Source organism: Podarcis raffonei, chromosome 14, assembly GCF_027172205.1.
Source record: "Podarcis raffonei isolate rPodRaf1 chromosome 14, rPodRaf1.pri, whole genome shotgun sequence".
NCBI lineage: Eukaryota > Metazoa > Chordata > Lepidosauria > Squamata > Lacertidae > Podarcis > Podarcis raffonei.
The window spans coordinates 46,794,031-46,815,377 of NC_070615.1; the positions used below are offsets into that span (position 1 = coordinate 46,794,031).

The 21,347-nt window shown below is 47.6% G+C and overlaps 1 protein-coding gene across 1 annotated transcript; it reads left to right on the forward strand.

Annotated features, from left to right (window-relative positions):
* The first annotated feature begins 3,603 nt into the window (after nt 1-3,603).
* SHMT1 (serine hydroxymethyltransferase 1) lies at nt 3,604-21,299 on the forward strand. The gene is made up of 11 exons (XM_053364188.1): nt 3,604-3,708; nt 5,800-5,945; nt 6,748-6,863; nt 7,847-8,007; nt 9,260-9,341; nt 9,862-10,074; nt 12,564-12,680; nt 14,581-14,703; nt 16,303-16,419; nt 17,839-17,949; nt 19,005-21,299. The coding sequence occupies exons 1-11, from the start codon at nt 3,607-3,609 to the stop codon at nt 19,175-19,177; spliced, it is 1,461 nt and encodes a 486-aa protein (XP_053220163.1). The 5' UTR covers nt 3,604-3,606; the 3' UTR covers nt 19,178-21,299.
* The last annotated feature ends 48 nt before the right edge of the window (nt 21,300-21,347 follow it).

Here is a 21,347-nt window from a genome sequence, read left to right on the forward strand (position 1 = left end):
GGCCACCAGCCAGAGCGATGTTATTCCAGCTATTAAAATATACTTCAGCTGCCAATACCGTTTCAGTCCAAAGTCAAGGGTTTGCGAATGTCTTGCAAAGCCCTGAACCACTTGGGACCTAAATAACTGAGCGAGAGCCTCTCCCAGTATGTCCCTACCTAGGAGTTAAGGGTGAGAGAATCTCCATGGTGTGTCACCACCAGAAACTGCACATCAGGCCAGGAGGGAAGGTCCTTTCTGCTGTGGCATCTAATCCTTGGAACTGTGGATGTGCAACAGAATTTAAATATACTTAAGTAAATAAACTGGATTAGGTAACTGATTCAACTCTTTAAAAAAAATGGTGTACACCTCTTAACCAGAAATATTATAATGAATACAAATTACAAACTGTAGGTGGCAGGGCATTGTTTTTATAACAAGCATTCCCCACTTTTTCTCTCTTGCATGTTTACACAATCTAAAAACAGGGAGCGCCTCCTTCAGAGTGTTTGTTTTTACCCTTAGGTAAATGTAATTAGTGAATTAATCAACAAAGAAACACAATTAATTGGCTGAGATTTTTTTAGCCCCTGGTTTTAACGAATCTTGCTAAGCTGCCTGTTTCAGCTTGGGAGAGGATGGGTGCACAGCTTTCAGCAGAATAAAGCACAAATTATAATAAAAAGACGCCTGTGAATGTGTGGCTATTGTGTTGTTTCTTACACAGAGGTGCTTTTGGGGTATGAAAGGTATGTAAAGTGGCCCCCAGGTTATGTTGGAACTAGTAACTTTTCGTGAAGTGCTGAAGCTGATGCTCATGGGAGTCATATAGAGAGAGATAATCTTGAACTTGGAAGGGTTCCACGAGGGCAGTGTTAGAAACTGGGATAGAAAAGCTAGGAGCCAAATGGCTTCTGGGACCTGGGTTGTGGGCATCAAAACAGAATGTCTAATTCAGAGGTCGGCAACCTAAGGCCCATGGGCCAGAAGCGGATCATGAGGGTCACTTAACCAGCCCATGAACCGCTCCCAAACTGAGCCGCCTGCTCAGTGAGTCCCTGCGCTCTGCACTAAACCGACACAGCGTGGTGCAGGGACTCTCTTCCGTGGCTCTAGAAATCACTTCTGTGCATGCCCAGACGCATCTGCACATGTCCGCAGCACCGGAAATTGTGATTTTTGGCGTCTGGGCATGCGCAGACGCAATTTCCAGTGTGGTGCTGCGCCAGTCTGGCCCACGGAGGATCTCCGTGGTAGTGATCCGGCCTATGCCCGCTAAGCCTTGCCAACCCCTGGTCTAGTTGCCACAGAGTGTGGAGGTTGGCAACACTATTTATTATTTTGATATGCATGAACTAATACGCAATTCACATAAGAGACACGTTGTTAACATCACGTTTTTATCAGAAATGGTTAACACATGTTTAATTTGGTGTTGATAATAAAATTATTGGTACCACACTTCAGTTTTCAAAACACTCTACCCTCTATTGTTAAACTCCTTAACATATTGTCTGTCCTTAAGATATACTTTGAGGCTTCGAAGCACATACGTTTCAGTAATCCTTGAGTGTCAGCCAGGCGCAGAAAATAGCACCCAGACTTTTTGAAGTGCTTGCAAATGGAGAATCTTTAGGTGCAAAATGTGCTTGGCGCCCTGCTAATTTCGAACCCTGAAAGAGGGTCATGTAGCCCAGCCCCCTAAAATGCTGGGTTAGCAGTTTTTAAAGCCAGACATTCTTAGCTCTGGCCCCTCTGATGCCCAGAGCATTCTTGGACGCTAGGCAGTATTTCAAAATGGACTTTAGCTGTTTGGCGATTGCGAGCTGCCTGCAGTTGCCCAACTAGCTGCACACGGCCTTTTTGCTATCCTTGAGGAGTTAACGAATAACTCGGGATGAGTTTCCCCGGTTAAGACAGCCTGAGCTTTGTTCCTGCTGCAGTTTGCGCCTGTTTAAGGCTCCGGTCTTGCCAACAAGTCACACGAAGGTCAGCAGATGAGAACCATCTGTTGCCTTGGTCAGGCTGGCTTGTCAGTCTTGCTCCAGACAGGGCGGCTGCCCTGCTCCACGCCTCCCAAGCTCAGAAGCAGGGGTCCCCTGCAGCCACGCCATACATTTAAAGCACATGGCTTTCCCCATAAAGAGTCCTGGGAACTATAGCTTGCTAAGGGTGCTGGGAATTATAGCTCTGCGAGGGGTAAACTGCAGCTCCCAGGATTCTTTGCGAGGAGCCATGGCTGTTAAAGTGGTATAAAAGTGCTTTGCTCCATTGCTCCGCCCACTGTTGCCTCTGCCCTGCCCACCACTTGCAAGCGGCCCCCAGAAGGCTCTCTGCAAGAGGATGTGGCCCTTATTCTGGAAAAGGCTCCCTGCCCCTGTTTGAATGGGTCCGTGGAGCAGGGTGTCGCATCTCGATCTTTGAATACGCTTTTGTGGTTTTTAAATATCTCTGTTGTTACGCTAGCTGTATAGTTACATGTGTATTTATTTTACAGTGGTACCTTGGTTCTCAAACGCCTTGGTACTCACACAACTTGGAACCCAAACACTGCAAACCCGGAAGTAAGTGTTCCGGTTTGCGAACATTTTTCGGAAGCCGAACATGCTCCCTTTTGAGTGTTACGCTTCCGTTTTGAGTGCCGCGCTTCCATTTTGAAGTTTACGCTGAGGTCTGTCTGTTTTTGCTATTTATTTTGCGTTTTTGTTTTCGCGGCTCTTCTTTTTTGTTTTTGTGACTGTGTGGAACCCAGTTCAGCTACTGATGTGTGTGACTGCAGTACATTGTTTATTGCTTTCATTTTATGGATCAATGGTCTTGTTAGACAGGAAAATTCAAGTTAAATTGTTGTTTTGGGTGTTGTTTTTAAAAAGTCTGGAACAGATTAATCCATTTTGCATTACTTTCTGTGGGAAAGTGCACCTTGGTTTTGGAACACTTTGGTTGTGGAACGGACTTCCGGAACGGATTAAGTTTGAGAACCAAGGTACAGTGGTACCTCGGGTTAAGAACTTAATTCGTTCTGGAGGTTCGTTCTTAACCTGAAACTGTTCTTAAGCTGAGGTACCACTTTACCTAATGGGGCCTCCCACTGCCGCTGCACGATTTCTGTTCTCCTCCTGAAGCAAAGTTCTTAACCTGAGGTACTATTTATGGGTTAGTGGAGTCTGTAATCTGAAGCATCTGTAACCCGAGGTACCACTGTAATACCACTATACAGTCATACCTCGGGTTACAGACATTTCAGGTTGCATTTTTTCGGGTTACAGACCGCCAAAACCTGGAAGTACCGGAATGGATTACTTCCGGGTTTTGGCGGTCGTGCATGTGCAGAAGCGCTAAATCGCGCTTTTTGCATGTGCAGACGCGGTGAATCGCAACCCGCGTGTGCAGACGTGCTGCTGCGGGTTGCGAACGTGCATCCCGCAGGATTACATTTGCAACCCAAGTGTCCACTGTATTATCATAAACCTCCTTGATGGCTCTGTTAAGGGCCACAAAGCAGAGTATACAGGCCTGATAGCTCACTTAACCTTTTTCAATTTCAGCTTCCAAAGTTTTGGGACTCCCTTTTGCCTGCCCTCCGGCCAATCCTCTGCCGTTCTTTTCCTCTGGGCTGCTGCCATGGCCAGCCTCCCCAAAACAGATGGAAACCCCATAACTAAGGAGGAGTGGACCTCTCACAACAAGATGGTGATGGAGCCTCTAGACACCAACGACCCAGAGGTAAGAGGGCTTCATGTTTGGACAGTGACGTCAACCAGGAGAGGGTAGTATTGATTCTGGCAGAAGAAACCAGAGGGCAGGGACCGCTGTCATTCGTCGGCAATGGTTTTGAGCAACTGGGGGACAGCAGGTCATTGACGTTTACAGGCTCAGTGACGTTCATTGAGAAAATTGCACTTGGCGCTGGCTTAACCCTTTCAGATTTTCCCACCTTCCTACCTCTGCAGCAGAGCGGGGGCCTGTTTTGGCCATCCCAGATGCTGCTGAAGTCCAATTTTCTCTCTCTTTTTTAAAAAAAAATTATTTCAAAACCAAAAAAAATTACAAACATCAAATTCAAAATTATATTCATTTTCTAACATAAGCCTTTTACATAGATTAACTAAATTAAAATATATCTAATTACTCTAGGCTTCCCTTTGCTAAATGTAAATACAACACAGTTAACAAATTATATTATAAATGATATTATAGGTTCCCATATACCCCACACTCCCCTTCACCCATGTGTGATCTCAATATTTTACTTCTTCCATCTTGTTGTGTTGCTATAATTTAATAATTATTCAATTGATTCTATTATTATTTCCTTGCTTACCCCTGCACGTTTTACACATTCTCTATTAATATTTCAATTCCGGAACCATGTTTTTTCATGTATTCCTTCACTCCATCCCACTCTCTAATTATTCTGTGATTTGAATGGCTTCTAATAATTGCCATCAATTTTGCCATTTCTACAAACTCAGAGTTTGCCTCTTTATCTAGCCCCGGGGAACCCAAAGCGACTTGCAACCAAGCAAATAGACAGTAAACCCTACATAGATGCATTCAAACCAAGAGGGAAAAGAAATGCCTTAAAAACATTCCCACCCACTTCTAAAAGGCCACAGATGGTTTAAGACCGGGTTATAGATGAAAGCTTTTGCCTGGCACCTAAAGATACAGAACTACGGCGTTAGCTGAGCCTCTCTGGGGAGAGCATTCCAAAAAAGGGGAGCCACTGCAGAAAAGGCCCTGTTCTCATATTGAGAACATCTGTTAATGTCATTGTTGATCACGGTGGAGATTTGCCAAGCGTGCCTTCCTCTTAGCATGTATCTCCCTTTTGTCCTGAGTTCGAGTGTCTTCAAAGCCCATGACACCTTTGGTAAAGGCTGTTCTCCAATTGGAGCGCTCGCAGGCCACTTTTTCCCAGTTGTCGGTGTTTATACTACATTTTTTTAGATTTGCCTTGAGAGAGTCTTTAAACCTCTTTTGTTGACCACCAGCATTACGCTTTCCATTCTTAAGTTTGGAATAGGGTAGTTGCTTTGGAGGACGATCATCAGTCATTGGCACAACATGACCAGTCCAACGAAGTTGGTGTTGATGAATTATTGCTTCGACACTGGTGATCTTTGCTTCTTCCAGTACACTGGCATTAGTTCGCCTGTCTTCCCAAGTGATGTGTAATTTTTTTCGGAGTCACCGTTTATGGAATCGTTCGAGGAGTTGGAGATGGCGTTTATAAGTGGTCCGTGTTTCACAGCATAACATTTTACTGTGTTCCTACACGCGGTTGGCGCTGTGGGTTAAATCACAGAGCCTAGGACTTGCCGATCGGAAGGTCGGCGGTTCGAATCCCCGCGACAGGGTGAGCTCCCGTCGCTCGGTCCCTGCTCCTGCCAACCTAGCAGTTCGAAAGCACGTCAAAGTGCAAGTAGATAAATAGGTACCGCTCTGGCGGGAAGGTAAACGGCATTTCTGTGCACTGCTCTAGTTTGCCAGAAGCGGCTTAGTCATGCTGGCTACATGACCCGGAAGCTGCACGCAGGCTCCCTCGGCCAGTAAAGCGAGATGAGCGCCGCAACCCCAGAGTCGTCCACGACTGGAACTAATGGTCAGGGGTCCCTTTACCTTTACCTTACACCTTTGGGGGAAAGGTGTGCATGCAGGAGGTTCCTGGCACCTCTAGGCCGGGCAAGAAAAGACTGCATGCATGAGATCCTGCCAGTCAGTGCCAACAGTACTGAGCTCAGTGGCCCAATGGGTCTCACTGGGTCTAAGGGATCTTCTTCTGTCCCGTATCCATTTCCTCCTTGTGCAAAGGTCTACGACATCATCAAGAAAGAGAAGCGGCGGCAGCGGCTTGGCTTGGAGCTGATTGCGTCGGAGAACTTTGCCAGCCGGGCGGTTCTGGAGGCCCTGGGCTCCTGCATGAACAACAAATATTCAGAGGGATACCCGGGACAAAGGTAAGGGCCAGAGGACTTGGGCTCACGGCCTGGCTGAGATCCTTTCCCCCCATGCCAAGCAAACTTGTCTGTGTCTCATTGTTGATAAAGGCTTCCAGTGACACGTTGTCAGGAGCGAGCCGGCAGTAGATCACACAATCTGCACAGACCTGGCTGAGTGTCAGGCCTAAGGAGCGCAGCAACTCATCCCTGGTAGGTCTTGCCCCACGGATCGGTTGCTGAGACTGAAAGTCCACAGCCATCTGAGTCCCCTCTTCTCCAGGGCTTTCCCCAAGCAATCTGAGACTGTGCCTGCATGCAGCCAGCCTCTCCTCCACCCTTTTTCATGCCTCTTCTGGTTCCGGGAGACGAGGGGGGCAAGGGAGCTTTTCGCAGTAGGAGGGGGAGGCATCCTTGATTCTTCACCAGCTTGACTCCTCTCAGCCTCTTGATCTCCCTCTTACCCTGCTTCAGCTTCTACCACTGATTCTGCACTTCCCTCTGCCGCAGACTCCCCCAGCTCACTAAACCCTGTGACCTCTTCTCCCTCTTCCTTATCTTCCTTATCTACCAGTCTTCAGGCTCTGAGCCTTCATCCCTTGGGGGTTCCTCGGCTGGTTCCTCCCACCATTCCTCAATGACACGGGTTGCGGTGACGTTGCCTTGCTCTCAACAGCTCTTAACTCCACCCCATGGCGCCCAGTTTATGTCTGTTGCCAATCGTATGATGCACCTCTAGCGAGAACAGAGACTATAAGCCAGTGTTGCGGTTATGAAAATGGAGATGCGCACACAGAACTTTCCTTCCCCTTCCTTGTTTTAGGTACTATGGTGGGACGGAGTTTGTGGATGAGCTGGAGAGGCTGTGTCAGAAAAGAGCCTTGGAGGCTTATGGGCTGGACCCACAGAAGTGGGGAGTCAATGTTCAGCCCTACTCAGGTATTCCTATCATCTAACTGGTAATGGAGGGCTGTGGAGAGGGCTGGTTCCTCTGTTGGAATCTAGTGATATAAGCTGTAAGCCAGGCTTCTTCAGCCTCGGCCCTCCAGATGTTTTGAGACTACAATTCCCATCATCCCTGACCACTGGTCCTGCTAGCTAGGGATCATGGGAGTTGTAGGCCGAAAACATCTGGAGGGCCGAGGTTGAGGAAGCCTGTTGTAAGCTCCTTGGATCAGAGGCCTGGCCTCTCCCTCTATAAAGCACTGTGTGTACATGGATGTCTTTGCTGGGTTCCCAATTCCTATCAGTCCCAGCCAGAGTAGTCAATGGTTGAGGGATGCAGAAACATCTGGAGTAGGGACAACCAATGGGGTGTTCTCCATCAACCCGATCATTGGTCATGCTGACGGGAACTGTAGCCCATTATATTTAGAAAGCAGTATGCTATAATAATAATAGTATTTATACATACATACATACATACATACATACATACATACATACATACAACCCCGCTCATCTGGTTGGGTTTCCCCAGCCATTCTGGGTGGCTCCCAACTGAAAACACGATAAAACTATCTGAAGTAGTGTGCATGGACACGAAAGCTCATACCAATAACTAACTTGGTTGATCTCTAAGGTGCTACTGGAAGGAGTTTTTTTATTTTATTTTATTTATTTTGTTTTGTTTTGACTACGCCAGACCAACACTGCTACCTACCTGTAACGATAAAACATCAAACATTAAAAACTTCCCTAAACAGGGCTGCCTTCAGATGTCTTCTCAAAGTCAGAGAGTTGTTTATTTCCTTGACATCTGATGGGAGAGCGTTCCACAGGGCGGGCACCACTACCAAGAAGGCCCTCTGCCTGGTTACCTGTAACAGTGAGGGAACCGCCAGAAGGCCCTCGGCGCTGGACCTCAGAACATATGCTAGGATATGTTCAGGCTTTCTCTCTCGCCCCCTTCTCATTTTCAGGGTCTCCAGCGAACTTTGCAGTATACACAGCCCTCGTGGAGCCCCACGGAAGGATCATGGGCTTGGATTTGCCAGATGGAGGCCACCTGACCCACGGCTTCATGACGGACAAGAAGAAGATCTCGGCCACCTCCATCTTCTTTGAGTCCATGCCTTACAAGGTGAGCCGCGTTCCGTGCCGAAGGATCTCTGTCCTTCTTCTGAATGCAGCAATTTGTTGGGTCTTCTTCTTCTTTGGCGATCTCTCGTAGTCGAGTAAGATTGTCTTCCATTAACACAGTTTTAACAGTGGATCCGTAAGTGACTCTGGAGGCCAATTCCGGATCCACATGTCCTTCCAGAGTGGGGACATAGGTTTCCGGGCAAGAGTTGATCATGGTGAGGGTTTGCCAAGCATGCCTTTCTCTTAGCACGTTTCTCCCTTGCGTCCTGAGTTCGAGTGTCTTCAAAGCCCACGACACCTTTGGTAAAAGCTGTTCTCCAATTGGAGCGCTCGCAGGCCACTGTTTCCCAGTTGTTGGTGTTTATACTACATTTTTTTCAGATTTGCCTTGAGAGAGTCTTTGAACTTCTTTTGTTGACCACCAGCATTAATAATAATAATAATAATAATAATTTATTTATATCCCGCCCTCCCCAGCCAAAGCCGGGCTCAGAGTGCCTAACAACAATAAAAGTAACACAGTTTACATAAAATCACAATCAATTAATTGAAATGCATTCTAAAATCAATTCAGAATCAAATTAATGGCAACCATTGGGCTAGAGTTCTGTGAGGATTCCAGAAGGAGAGAGGGGGTCAGGCTGCGCCTTGGCCAAAGGCCTGGTGGAACAGCTCTGTCTTGCAGGCCCTGCGGAAAGATGTCAAGTCCCGCAGGGCCCTAGTCTCTTGTGACAGAGCGTTCCACCAGATCGGGGCCACAGCCAAAAAAGCCCTGGCTATGGTCAAGGCCAGCCTAACCTCCCTGTAGCCCGAGACCTCCAAGATGTTTTTGTTTGAAGACCGTAAGGTCCTCCGTGGGACATACCAGGAGAGGCGGTCCCATAGGTACAAGGGTCCTAGGCCGTATACGCTTTTCATTTTTAAGTGTGTGGTGGTTGAGCACTTGGCTACCTAAGAATGCGTTCAGAAGTTTCTTTGCCGCAGCTCTTCCTTAGCACGGTATCCTGGTAGCCAATTCAGCTTGTAGTTGTGTAATGAGATGTGTGAGGCCCCAAGCATGAGCCAGCCTCTCGCCTTGCAGATGCAAGCTTGAGAACTTTCTGCTTGGACCCTTCCTTGATGCCTGCTGGTGTCTCTGTTGCCAATCTCCTCTTCTGGTGTCTACCACAGTGTGCCTACCCCCAGGCAACACCAGAAGCTGGAGGAGCTGCTCCTGTTGAACTCTTCTTCTTGGTCCTTCTTCTCACCAGGTCAACCCTGAAACTGGCTACATCGACTATGATAGGCTGGAGGAGAATGCCCGCTTGTTCCACCCAAAGCTGATCATCGCAGGTAAGACGATTGGTGGAGATGTACCCTTACTAACATTCCGTAATCGCCAACAATCCCCCTACTCCACCAGGGCCAGGGCCTTCTCAGTGATGGCTCCAACCTGGTGGAATGCTCTGTCCCATGAGACCAGGGCCCTGCAGGATTTAACCTCCTTCCACAGGGCCTGTAAGACAGAGCTATTCCGCCTGGCTTTCAACTTGAACTTAGCCTGATCTTTTATTCCCCTTCCTTCCCTCCCCCTCCCCTTTTTATGAAGATTACCCACTCTGGGACCCCACAGCTAATTCTCCCCTGGTCTCCTCACTGGCCCAAGTAGGACTAATTTAGCCAGCTCGCCCTGGTGATCATCTAATGCTTATTGGATGGATTTTCCCCCTAAATTGATTTTTGATTTTTGAATTCTGAATTGATTGTTATTCACGTTTTATACTGTATTTTATGCTGTTTTTTGTTGCATCAATTAAGTGTTTTAAATTTCCCAGCTGGTCTTGGGCATTCTGAATGGTCTCTTCTCTCCTAGGGGTCAGCTGCTATTCGCGGAACCTGGACTACGCTCGCATGAGGAAGATTGCCGATGAGAACGGGGCATACCTGATGGCTGACATGGCCCACATCAGCGGCTTGGTGGCCGCCGGCGTGGTGCCGTCCCCTTTCGAGCACTGCGACGTGGTCTCGACCACGACACACAAAACCCTGCGGGGGTGCCGGGCGGGCATGATTTTCTTCCGGAAAGGTGAGGGTTGTGGCATAGAACAACTGCCTGTTTTTTCCAGGAAGAGGGTGAACTTAGGGGTGGGCAGTCAGGGGCCACATGCATCAGGAAATGGATGGTTGGGGGCCGAAGTGCCAGTGGACGGTGCCAGAGATCGCCGGTGCTATTTACACTCCCTTCAGTGCTTATTCACCGGCAACCTCAATTGTGATGGGGAGAAAGGTGCTGCTAAGACTTAATATAGGCAGCTAGGTAAAGGTAAAGGGACCCCTGACCATTAGGTCCAGTTGTGGCTGACTCTGGGGTTGCGGCGCTCATCTCGCTTTATTGGCCGAGGGAGCCGGCATACAGCTTCCGGGTCATGTGGCCAGCATGACTAAGCCGCTTCTGGCGAACCAGAGCAGCGCACGGAAACGCCGTTTACCTTCCCGCCGGAGCGGTACCTATTTATCTACTTGCACTTTGACGTGCTTTCGAACTGCTAGGTTGGCAGGAGCAGGGACTGATCAACGGGAGCTCACCCCGTCATGGGGATTCGAACCGCTGACCTTCTGATCAGCAAGTCCTAGGCTCTGTGGTTTAACCCACAGCGCTACCCGCGTCCCAATATAGGAAGCTAAGAATAAATAAATTTGTTCTCCAAGCCAACTTCATTTGGCCCTTCTCATATCCCCCAAGTAATGCTAATGCTGTCAATTCTTATTTTGTAATTAAGTAAATTTCTAGGAACTCTATATACAGTGGTGCCCCGCAAGACGAATGCCTTGCTAAATGAAAAACCCGCAAGACGAAAGGGTTTTCCGATTTTTAGCGGCTTCGCAAGACGAATTTCCCTATGGGCTTGCTTCGCAAGACGAAAGCCCGTAGGGAAATCTCCGGGGACAGCGGGGAAGCGCAGTGCGCCTTCTCCTCTGTTCCCGGACCTGTCCTGAAGGCTTGCGGTGGGAGGTCCGGGAACAGAGGAGAAGGCGCGCAGCACTTCTCCTCTGTTCCCGGGGCTTGCGGTGGGAGGAGGGTTTTTCCTCCCCACCGCCAACATTCAGAACAGCATTCTGAATGTTGGCGGTGGGGAGGAAAACCCTCCTCCCACCGCAAGCCTTCGGGACAGGTCCGGGAACAGAGGGGAAGGCGCGCAGCGCTTCTCCTCTGTTCCCGGACCTGTTCTGAAGGCTGGCGGCGGGGAGAAGATCGCTTCTCCCCGTTGCCAGCCCCGCAAGCTCCGGGGACAGAGGGGAAGCGCAGCGCGTCTTCCCCGCTGTTCCCGGACCTCTTCTGAAGGCTGGCGGTGGGGAGAAGAGCCCTTCTCCCCACTGCCAGCCCCACAATCTCCGGGGACAGCGGGGAAGCGCAGCGCGTCTTCCCCGCTGTCCCCGGACCTGGTCTGAAGGCGGTCTCCATAGGAACGCATTAATTGATTTTCAATGCATTCCTATGGGAAACCGTGCTTCGCAAGACGAAAAACTCACAAGAAGAAAAAACTTGCGGAACGAATTAATTTCGTCTTGCGAGGCACCACTGTACAGTCGTACCTTGGTTCTTGAATGGAATCCATTCCAGAAGTCTGTTCAAAAACGAAAGCGCGGCTTCTGGTTGGCTGCAGGAGCTTCCTGTACTCAAGCGGAAGCTACCTCAGACGTTTAGGTTCCAAAAAACGTTCGCAAAGCGGAACACTCATTTCCGGGTTTGCGGCCTTCAGGAGCCAAAACGTTCGAGTCACAAGACATCTCAAGAACCAAGGTACGACTGTAATGGTTTTATTATACAGTGGTACCTCGGGTTACATATGCTTCAGGTTACAGACTCTGCTAACCCAGAAATAGTGCTTCAGGTCAAGAACTTTGCTTCAGGATGAGAACAGAAATTGGGCTCTGGCAGCGCGGCGGCAGCAGGAGGCCCCATTAGCTAAAGTGGTGCTTCAGGTTAAGAACAGTTTCAGGTTAAGAACGGACCTCCGGAACAAATTAAGTACTTAACCCGAGGTACCACTGTATTTATTTATTTATTGCTTTCATAGACCAGCTTTTTGTCCATGGTTCATTTAATCCACACACAACAACCTTGTGAGGTAAGTTAGGCTGAGAGGCAGTGACTGTCCCAAGGTTGCCTAGTGAGCTTCATGGCCGAGTCAGGATTTGAACTCTGGTCTCCCAGTCCAAATCTGACGCACCAACCACTACACCACCACTGAAGTCCTTTTGTACTGAGAGACACCATTGCTCTGCCTCCCCTGGTGCTTTCTACTCTAATGGGGAGAAGCTCCCCCATCGCCTGCTTGCCTGCGCTTTTAACTGGCGACGCCAGGAATCGCACACGGGACCTTCGGCACTCCAAGCGGGTGCTCTGCCGCTGGGCCGCAACCTCTCTCAGTAGCTGATTGCGTTTGGAGTTGAGCGTTTGGCTCTAGGTGACTGCAAAGTTGGAGCCAAAGGGAAGGATTAGCTGAGAGCGGCGGCAGCAGCACCCCAAAAACTCCTGCCCCAAATTACCCTCCTCCTTTCTGTTCTCCCCAGGTGCCCGCAGCGTGGATCCGAAAACTGGGAAAGAAATCCTGTACAACTATGAAAGCCTCATCAACCAAGCAGTGTTTCCTGGGCTACAGGGAGGGCCCCACAACCACGCCATTGCGGGTGAGGCAGGCTCTCTAAAATGGGGAGGCTGCAGGCAGACTGCTATCTCTATGAGCAGGGTGGATAAAAATCAATGATTTTATTTTATTTTATGGATTTTTAAAATGTAAAATGGATTTTTTTGGTTTAAATCAGATTTTTTTGATTTAAATCAGATTTTTAAATTAAAATGCTTTTGGAGGAAAGATAATAATAATAATAATAATAATAATAATAATAATAATAATAATAATAATAATAATTTATTTATACCCCGCCCATCTGGCTGGGCCTCCCCAGCCACTCTGGGCGGCTTCCATAAAAACCAAAAATACAGTAAAATATCACACCTTAAAAACTTCCCTGAACAGGGCTGCCTTAAGATGTCTTCAGAATGTCAGGTAGTTGTTTATCGCTTTGACATCTGCTGGAAGGGCGTTCCACAGGGCGGGTGCCACTACCGAGAAGGCCCTCTGCCTGGTTCCCTGTAGCTTTGCTTCTCGCAATGAGGGAACCGCCAGAAGGCCCTCGGCACTGGACCTCAGCGTCCGGGCAGAATGATGGGGGTGGAGACGCTCCTTCAGGTATACTGGACCGAGGCCGTTTAGGGCTTTAAAGGTCAGCACCAACACTTTGAATTGTGCTCTTTCTTTCTTTCTTTCTTTTTTAGCAATTAAAATTTTTATTGACCCCAAGGATAATATGAAAAGGATCACATAGTAGGTCTGTTAAAGAGTCTGTTTTAAGTCCTTTAATTCCCAAACAAATCCAGTTAATTTCTTATGAAATCACTTTACTTTAGGGAGCAGCTCTTGGATATGGAGGAAAGATCTTTTTAAAGATAGTTTTCTATTTAAGTTACATTATAGTCCAAGGGCTATTCATCATCAAATAAGGATTTGTTTTAAGTTTTTCATGTGTGCTAAAACTCAGTCTAAGTTAGTTTTTTAAAAAAAGAGATTGTTTAACCACATCAGTTAACATAGATACATATGCTATAAAGTTATTGCTTTAGTTATGTAAATTGTTTAAATTGTTATTAAGGAAATTATTGTTTTTCTCCTTCCAATAAAGTACAGCGGAAAAGTTGTCCAAATATAGTTAACTTACTAAACATCACAATAATTTCATAATTATCTGTCTATGTATTTCTAATAGTATAACCAAATCAGTAGTTTTTGATATAACTGTAAAAACTACTCTGAAAATTTATTATTCCAAAAATGAAACCACCTTCTGGTTGTAAATATTAAGATTATACCAGCAAGAATGAGTCTTTCTGTAAAAAAATAATGATTTAAATCAAGTCTTACTGACTAGTGATTTAAATCGTGATTTAAATTGATTTGATTTAAATCAAATCCACCCTGTCTATGAGTGATCTGCGATAGATCTGGCGGAAGGGCAACAAGGAAGGAGGGAGGGAGTTCCAGAATCTGGGAGCAGCCACCGAAAAGGCCCATGAAGATGGAGGTGTTTGATGAGACATCTTTCCCCGTTCCACATGCCTGACTACCTAGAATCTTAGAATCATAGAGTTGGAAGAGACCACAAGGGCCATCGGGTCCAACCCCCTGCCAAGCAGGAAACACCATCAGAGCACTCCTGACATATGGTTGTCAAGCCTCTGCTTAAAGACCTCCAAAGAAGGAGACTCCACCACACTCCTTGGCAGCAAATTCCACTGCCGAACAGCTCTTGCTGTCAGGAAGTTCTTCCTAATGTTTAGGTGGAATCTTCTTTCCTGCAGTTTGGATCCATTGCTCCGTGTCCGCTTCTCTGGAGCAGAAAACAACCTTTCTCCCTCCTCTATGTGACATCCTTTTATATATTTGAACATGGCTATCATATCACCCCTTAACCTCCTCTTCTCCAGGCTAAACATGCCCAGCTGCCACCTCCTCTCTTCTTTTTCATCCAGGAATTGCGGTAGCTCTGAAGCAAGCCATGACTCCGGAATTCAGAGCTTACCAGAGGCAGGTCGTCGCCAACTGCAAGGCCTTATCCAATGCCCTTGTTGGCTTGGGATATCACATTGTTACGGGTAAGGAACAGCTAGGACACAACACACACACAGAGTCACCCCTGTCAGGAGGAAACATTACGGACAGAATAATTGCCACACACAGGAAGAACCAAGGAGTTTGAACGCTTCACCTGTAGCTGTATACATCATTTAATGTGGAAATACAAAGGGAAGGTGTTAAAACTGCGATATAAGGGATTGTTGTGATATAAGGGGTTGTTATTTTGACTGGAGCATAATTGAAATTTATAAGGTTTTGGAACGCAGAAATAAAGTAAATCACCAAACTATCAATTCTAGCACGGGCGGACCGGGAACTAAATTGTATAATTTGGCACCTCAATGATTGGTATTACTCAGTGCTTTTTTTCTAAAAAAATGTTTAGGGGTGCTCTCGTTTTCCTACTCATATTGAAATACTGCCCCTCAATGAGGACACACTTAGATTCCCAAAATGTTTAGGGGTATGCGTGTCCCTGCGTACCCCTAGAAAACAAAAGCACTGGTATTACTAATTGTATTATAATTTGGCATTGTTATGATGAGGCTATTATTGGATTGTTGTAATTGAAAACTAGTAAAAATTATTATTGAAAGAAATAAAGAGAAAATGAAAGAGTCACCCCTGCTTTCCCTTACAAGTGAGGCTGTGATTGGGAACCTCTGCACCTTTATTAATATCTGGTGTTGCTTCCAGGTGAATTGGCTGGAGGCTTTTGCAGTGTTTTGTCTGGGGACAGAGTCTGCAAGTTCATCACCTCTGCTTTAGAGAATGTAGCTTGAATCGTACGCTTGAGCTGCCATTAACAGTTTTGTTTTGCTCCATGGGATGCCGAGGGGTGAGGGTGGGGCTGATATCTCAGTCCCAGAAGCTAAAAGCCTCTTATTTTATTTATTCATTACACTTTATATACCACCATTCCACCTCCTTCAAGGAGCTCAAGGTGGTATACGTCGTTCTCCCCTTCCTCATTTAATCCGTACAGCAATCCTGCACAGTAGGTTAGGCCGAGAGGCAGCGACTGGCCCAAGGTCGCCCAGTGACTGTGGCCAGCCAAACGGGGGATTTGAACCCGAAGTCTTGCTCTCCCGGCTTCAGCAAAAGGAACCCAAAACCTTCGGAGCACAGCACGAGTTCCTGCTGCACTCCAAAGGTTTCAGGCGGCTATCCCTGAAGCCTGGAGAGCGAGAGAGGTGGTGCGCACCGACCCCTCTCGCTCTCCAGGCTTCAGCGAAAGGAAAGCGTAGCCTCCGGAGCGAGGAGGGAGCGCTCCCTCTGCACTTTGGAGGCTTTGCGTTGCTTTCGCTGAAGCCAAGGAGCCTGCATTCGCTCTATAAGACACACACACATTTCCCCTCAATTTTTGGAGGGGAAAAAGTGCATCCTATAGCGCGAAAAATACGGTAATTTGTAATTTAGCAGCATGAGGATGACCTGTTCTAGACGCTTAAAACACGAAGCCAGTTCTTATCTGGCTTGTCCTACTGAACTGATGCTTGCAAACTTCGCTGGCGGGTGCCATGCTCCTCATTTCCCTCTGCTGACCCCCCCCAATCACCCTTGCAAATTTGGGGTGACATGAGTGAGTCACTGCTGGTGTTTGGCTCTTCTCCTAGGCGGCTCCGACAACCATTTGATCCTGGTGGACCTGCGCAGCCGAGGCACGGACGGAGGGCGGGCCGAACGGGTCCTTGAGCTCTGCTCCATTGCATGCAACAAGAACACCTGCCCAGGTGAGAGTGGCCGAGGTTCTTCACGATGCTTAGCAATGGCCAAGCATCCCCCTCGCAGCGCTGGGGTTTACCAGTTTTCAGAAATGCCTGGTGTAGGGTGTGTGTATTGAAACTAGGAGAGGGATATATTTCTTAGATGTTATCCTTCCTAGTTCACATTTGGGAGTTCAACAAAGTACTGTATTTTTTGCACCATAACACTCACTTTTTTCCTCCTAAAAAGTAAGGGGAAATGTCTGTGCGTGTTATGGAGGGAATGCCTACGGGTTGCATGCCTACGGACTTCCCTCCTCTAAAAACTACGTGCGTGTTATGGTCAGGTGCGTGTTATAGAGCGAAAAATACGGTACGTCCCCTTGTCATTCCCTCTGTCGGTTAATTCGGATCCTCCTAGCTGGGTATGGACAGGCCAAGTCTGCCCACTGATTTCTCTGGCCTCATCTTGCCCATTCTGCCTGGAAATAACTCTCCCAGGAAGAGGATCTTTCCTGGACCCGAGACCCCTTTAACTAGTGGTCCAGGGGATGGCATTCGGCAGCTTGTGCACACAAAGTAGGGGCTCTTCCGCTGAGTTAACCACCCCTCCCCATTTGGGGAGAAATTCAGGAAGGATGGGAAAGTATACTTGAAGGAGCGTCTCCACTCCCATCGTTCAGCCCGGACACTGAGGTCCAGCTCCAAGGGCCTTCTGGCGGTTCCCTCACTGCAAGAAGCCAAGTTACATGGAACCAGGCGGAGGGCCTTTTCAGTAGTGGCACCTGCCCTGTGGAATGCCCTCCCACCAAATGTCAAGGCAATAAACAACTATCAGACTCTTAGAATACATCTGAAGGCAGCCCTGTTTAGGGAAGTTTTGATGTTTGAGTGTTTGATGTTTTATTGTGTTTTCAGTGTTCTGTTGGAAGCCACCCAGAGTGTCTGGGGAGGCCCAGCCAAATTGGCGGGGTATAAGTAATAAATTATTTTTATTATTATGAATAATAGAATCGTAGACAGGACCACAAGGGTCGTCTAGTCCAACCCCCTGCAATGCGGGAATTTTTCACACAACATGGGGCTCGAACCCACAACGCTGTGATCTCATGTTCTACCAACTGACTGTCCTTTATTTTGTCACTGCTGCTGTCCTTTGGGGAAGCCTTGTCCAAAGCATTAGTCACCAGTTTTCAGGGTTTAAACTGTTGGGAGCTGCCTGGAGCGGCTGGGGAAACCCAGACAGATGGGTGGGTTAGAAATAATAAATTATTATTATTATTAATATTTATTATAAAGCAGCAACTTTAGAAGACTGCTGGGTAGGAAAACTGAGGATTTAAATAACAGGCTTCAGTTTTTATGCAGTTTATCTGTGCAATGTATAAAACTGGCCAGCTGCCCGTGTCTTTGGATTCAACCCCCGGCCTCTTCCCCCGTGCCTAGGAGACAAGAGTGCCCTGCGCCCCAGCGGTCTTCGGCTGGGAACACCAGCCCTTACCTCCAGGGGATTCTTGGAAGAGGACTTCCGGAAAGTCGCTCACTTCATCCATAAAGGTAGGAAGGTGCATGTGGGCATGGGAGCTCTGTTTTTGGAGATCTGGGCTTTGCTTTCTACCTCATCTTCGCCAGCAGCATCTGCCTTAGGTGAACGCTGCTTTCATCCCCTCACTTATTTGCAGAATGATTTGGGAGTGCCAATGCAAATTCAGTGACAGGTAGATAGCCGTGTTGGTCTGCTGTAGTTGAAACAAAATAAAATAAAAAATTCCTTCCAGTAGCACCTTAGAGACCAACTAAGTTTGTTATTGGTATAAGCTTTTGTGTGCATGCACACTTCTTCAGATAAGTAAGTATGGACCACTATTTCCTTCATCCCAGATCATTGGCCATGCTTGTCCTGGGCTGGTGGTAGTTGAAGCTTGATAGCATCTGGAGGGCCGCCCTTCAGAGGGTTTGGGCTGGCACACTTGTTAAAGGTAAAGGGACCCCTGACCATTAGGTCCAGTCGTGGCTGTCTCTGGGGTTGCGGCGCTCATCTCGCTTTATTGGCCGATGGAGCCGGCGTTCAGCTTCTGGGTCATGTGGCCAGCATGACTAAGCCGCTTCTGGCGAACCAGAGCAGCGCATGGAAATGCCGTTTACCTTCCAGTCAGAGCGGTACCTATTGATCTACTTGCACTTTGATGTGCTTTCGAACTGCTAGGTTGGCAGGAGCAGGGACCGAGCAACGGGAGCTCACCCCGTCGCGGGGATTCAAACTGCGACCTTCTGATCGGCAAGCCCAAGGCTCTGTGGTTTAACCCACAGCGCCACCCGCATCCCACTCATGGAGTTACCCTATACCAAATTGGGCTACCAGGTCAACTTGGGCAGAGCGATTGGTTCTTACTGGTTGTGGCGTCTCAACATTTAGAGACATTTTGCGGTCCTTTAAACGGGAGGCGTCTGGGATTGAACCTGGAGCCTTTCTGCATGCGAAAGGCGTACGCTACCCCTGAACCACAGCCCTCTCCCTCTCTGCTGAGGTTTTGCTGGTATGTCCATAGTAACTGATCACCCTGTAGCCAACTCAGCTGCCAAACGAGGAAATTTCTGTGTTGCCCATGCAGGTATCGAGCTCACCTTGCAGGTCCAGAGCGACATGAGTCCCAAAGCGACGCTGCGGGAGTTTAAGGAGAAGCTGGTGTCTGACGAGAAGTACCAAGGTCCCCTGAGATCCCTCCGGCAGGAGGTGGAGGCCTTTGCAGATACCTTCCCCCTCCCTGGCTTGCCTGTTCTATAAAAGAAAAGTCACGGTTCCCCCCCTGCGCCAGAAGAACAGCAAGGAAACTCCTGCCTGGAACAGCTGCGATTCTTCTTGGCTGCTTTGAAGTGTGGGTTGTCTCACGAAAGCTGCCCTCCCCTAAAAGGGATTTAGGAGGAATCGAGGCATCTCCAGTGTCCCCTTTTCTTTACTGTTCTTACAAGCAGAGCTGCTCTTGAAACCTGCTCTTTAACCAACCTCTACCCCATCTTTTAAAAAAATAAGTTGCATTGAATATGGAGGAAATGGGCACAGGCCAAATGAAGATTTAAAATCCTCCATCGGCGAGGTTAACAGCCGTATTAATGGACATCCCAGAATTATACCCCTGGCAGTGGTAAAGAGGCCCCAAGAGAGATGTGCCACACAGTTGCTGCAAATGGAAATCGGTGTTAAAAATATTGCATACGGAATCAACCTGTTACCCAAAGGTCTTAAATGGAAGAGGCTGAGAGGTGGCGGAAGGGGGAAATACAATGTCGACAGCAACTCGAAGCGCCCCCGAGGTTTGAATAAACGTCAAACTGGGTCACGAGGAAGAATGAATCTGATTTTTTGCCGGGTTTGAGCTTCCTCGTTAAAGCTGGCCTGTTGGAGAAAACAGATTTACTCCAAGTCTAAGCAAGAAACAACAAAAAGATAGACCTTTGTGCTGTGGTGTCTTCAGCCAGCATAGCTGAGCCACTTTCAAACCAGAGTTTTCTTCATTCAGGAAAACTCAAACCAAAGTCTTCCTTTGCTTTGGTTTGCGGAACCCCCTGCCACAAGGATTGGGCATGGCCAGGAGCATTTAGCAGGGGTATTAAGAGCACAGATCTGTCAGTAGGGATCAGTCATGAAACGTGCAACCTGGAACGAAGTGCTGCAGTGTGGATCGCTCCTCTGTTCCAGTAAAACAGTTATGCCTCTGGGATACATTTCATCCCACCTGGTTTTCCATTCCCACCCTGCAGCAATGGGGCTCCCCCCCATCTTTTTTACTCCCCCCCTTAAAAGATTTCTTTTATTTCTGCAAAGCTTGGGGAGTCTCCCTGCTGCCCCTGTGGCTGATTGCCCTTTGGGCTACCAGAGCAGGGTGCTCACACCTGAAAATTGGAAAACTAAACAGAATCCTCTCCTTCAGAGACCACTGAACCCTCACTGATCTGCTAGGCAGCTGGCCGTTGCCTTTGTGGCCTGGTTGAGGGTTTCTCAGAAGCACGCAGCTATTCCACTGCAGAAAACAAGGCTAGACAAACCTTCCAGTCGGATCCAGCTGTTTTACGTGGCTTGTGCCTGAGATATCATCTCTAGACTACCAGTATTTCAGCCGTGTATAGCGATACCTGGAAAGGGCGAAGATAACGTTTCTCCATTCACCAACATCGCTGTGGAATAGCAACTGGCACAATTTTCCAATCGCTGGAGAACGGGGAGAGTTTAAGCAAACCGTCTCGGATATTCAATTTTATCAGAGCGGGCCTACCATGAATGTAAGAAAAGTCCTGATGCGTCCACCAGTCTAGTCCAGAATCCTCTTCTCACAATGGCCAACCAGGTGTCTGCTGGAAACCTGCAAGCAGGATCTAAGCACAAGAGCACTCTCCCCACCTGTGGCTTCCAGCAATGGGTATTTGAAAACAACATAGCAAGGCAAAATTCTGTCTTTCTAAATCCAAGGCATGGGACTCTCAGCTACATTAGCAAAGAAACAGCAATCTGGATGCACTATAAACATGCAACACTAGATGGCGCCAGGGACCAGGAATTTTTTTAACGCAATTTTCCATAGAGATTTTTTTTCCTTTGTTAAAGCGATCTTACTTCTGACTTACAGCATTTTTTCCAGTTTAGATCCACCCATGGCTGGCCTCTTGCATTGCTCAACTCCCAACATTTTGTGGTTGCCATTCTCCAGTCCTCTCTCCCCCCCCCCTTTTGTATCAGACACAGGAGCTCAGAAATAGTCAGGACAATTTTTTACTAAGCACAATAAAATCAAGAATTGAACCACAATATACGCCAAGGGTTATATAAGCTTTAAAAAATACAACCAGTATATATATATATATTTTGTATTTCAAAAATATCTTGAGCCCAAATAAATAATTTCTTCTTCTTCCCCCTGCCTCCAATGTACATTTTATCATTGTAGTCACTGGGTGTTGAG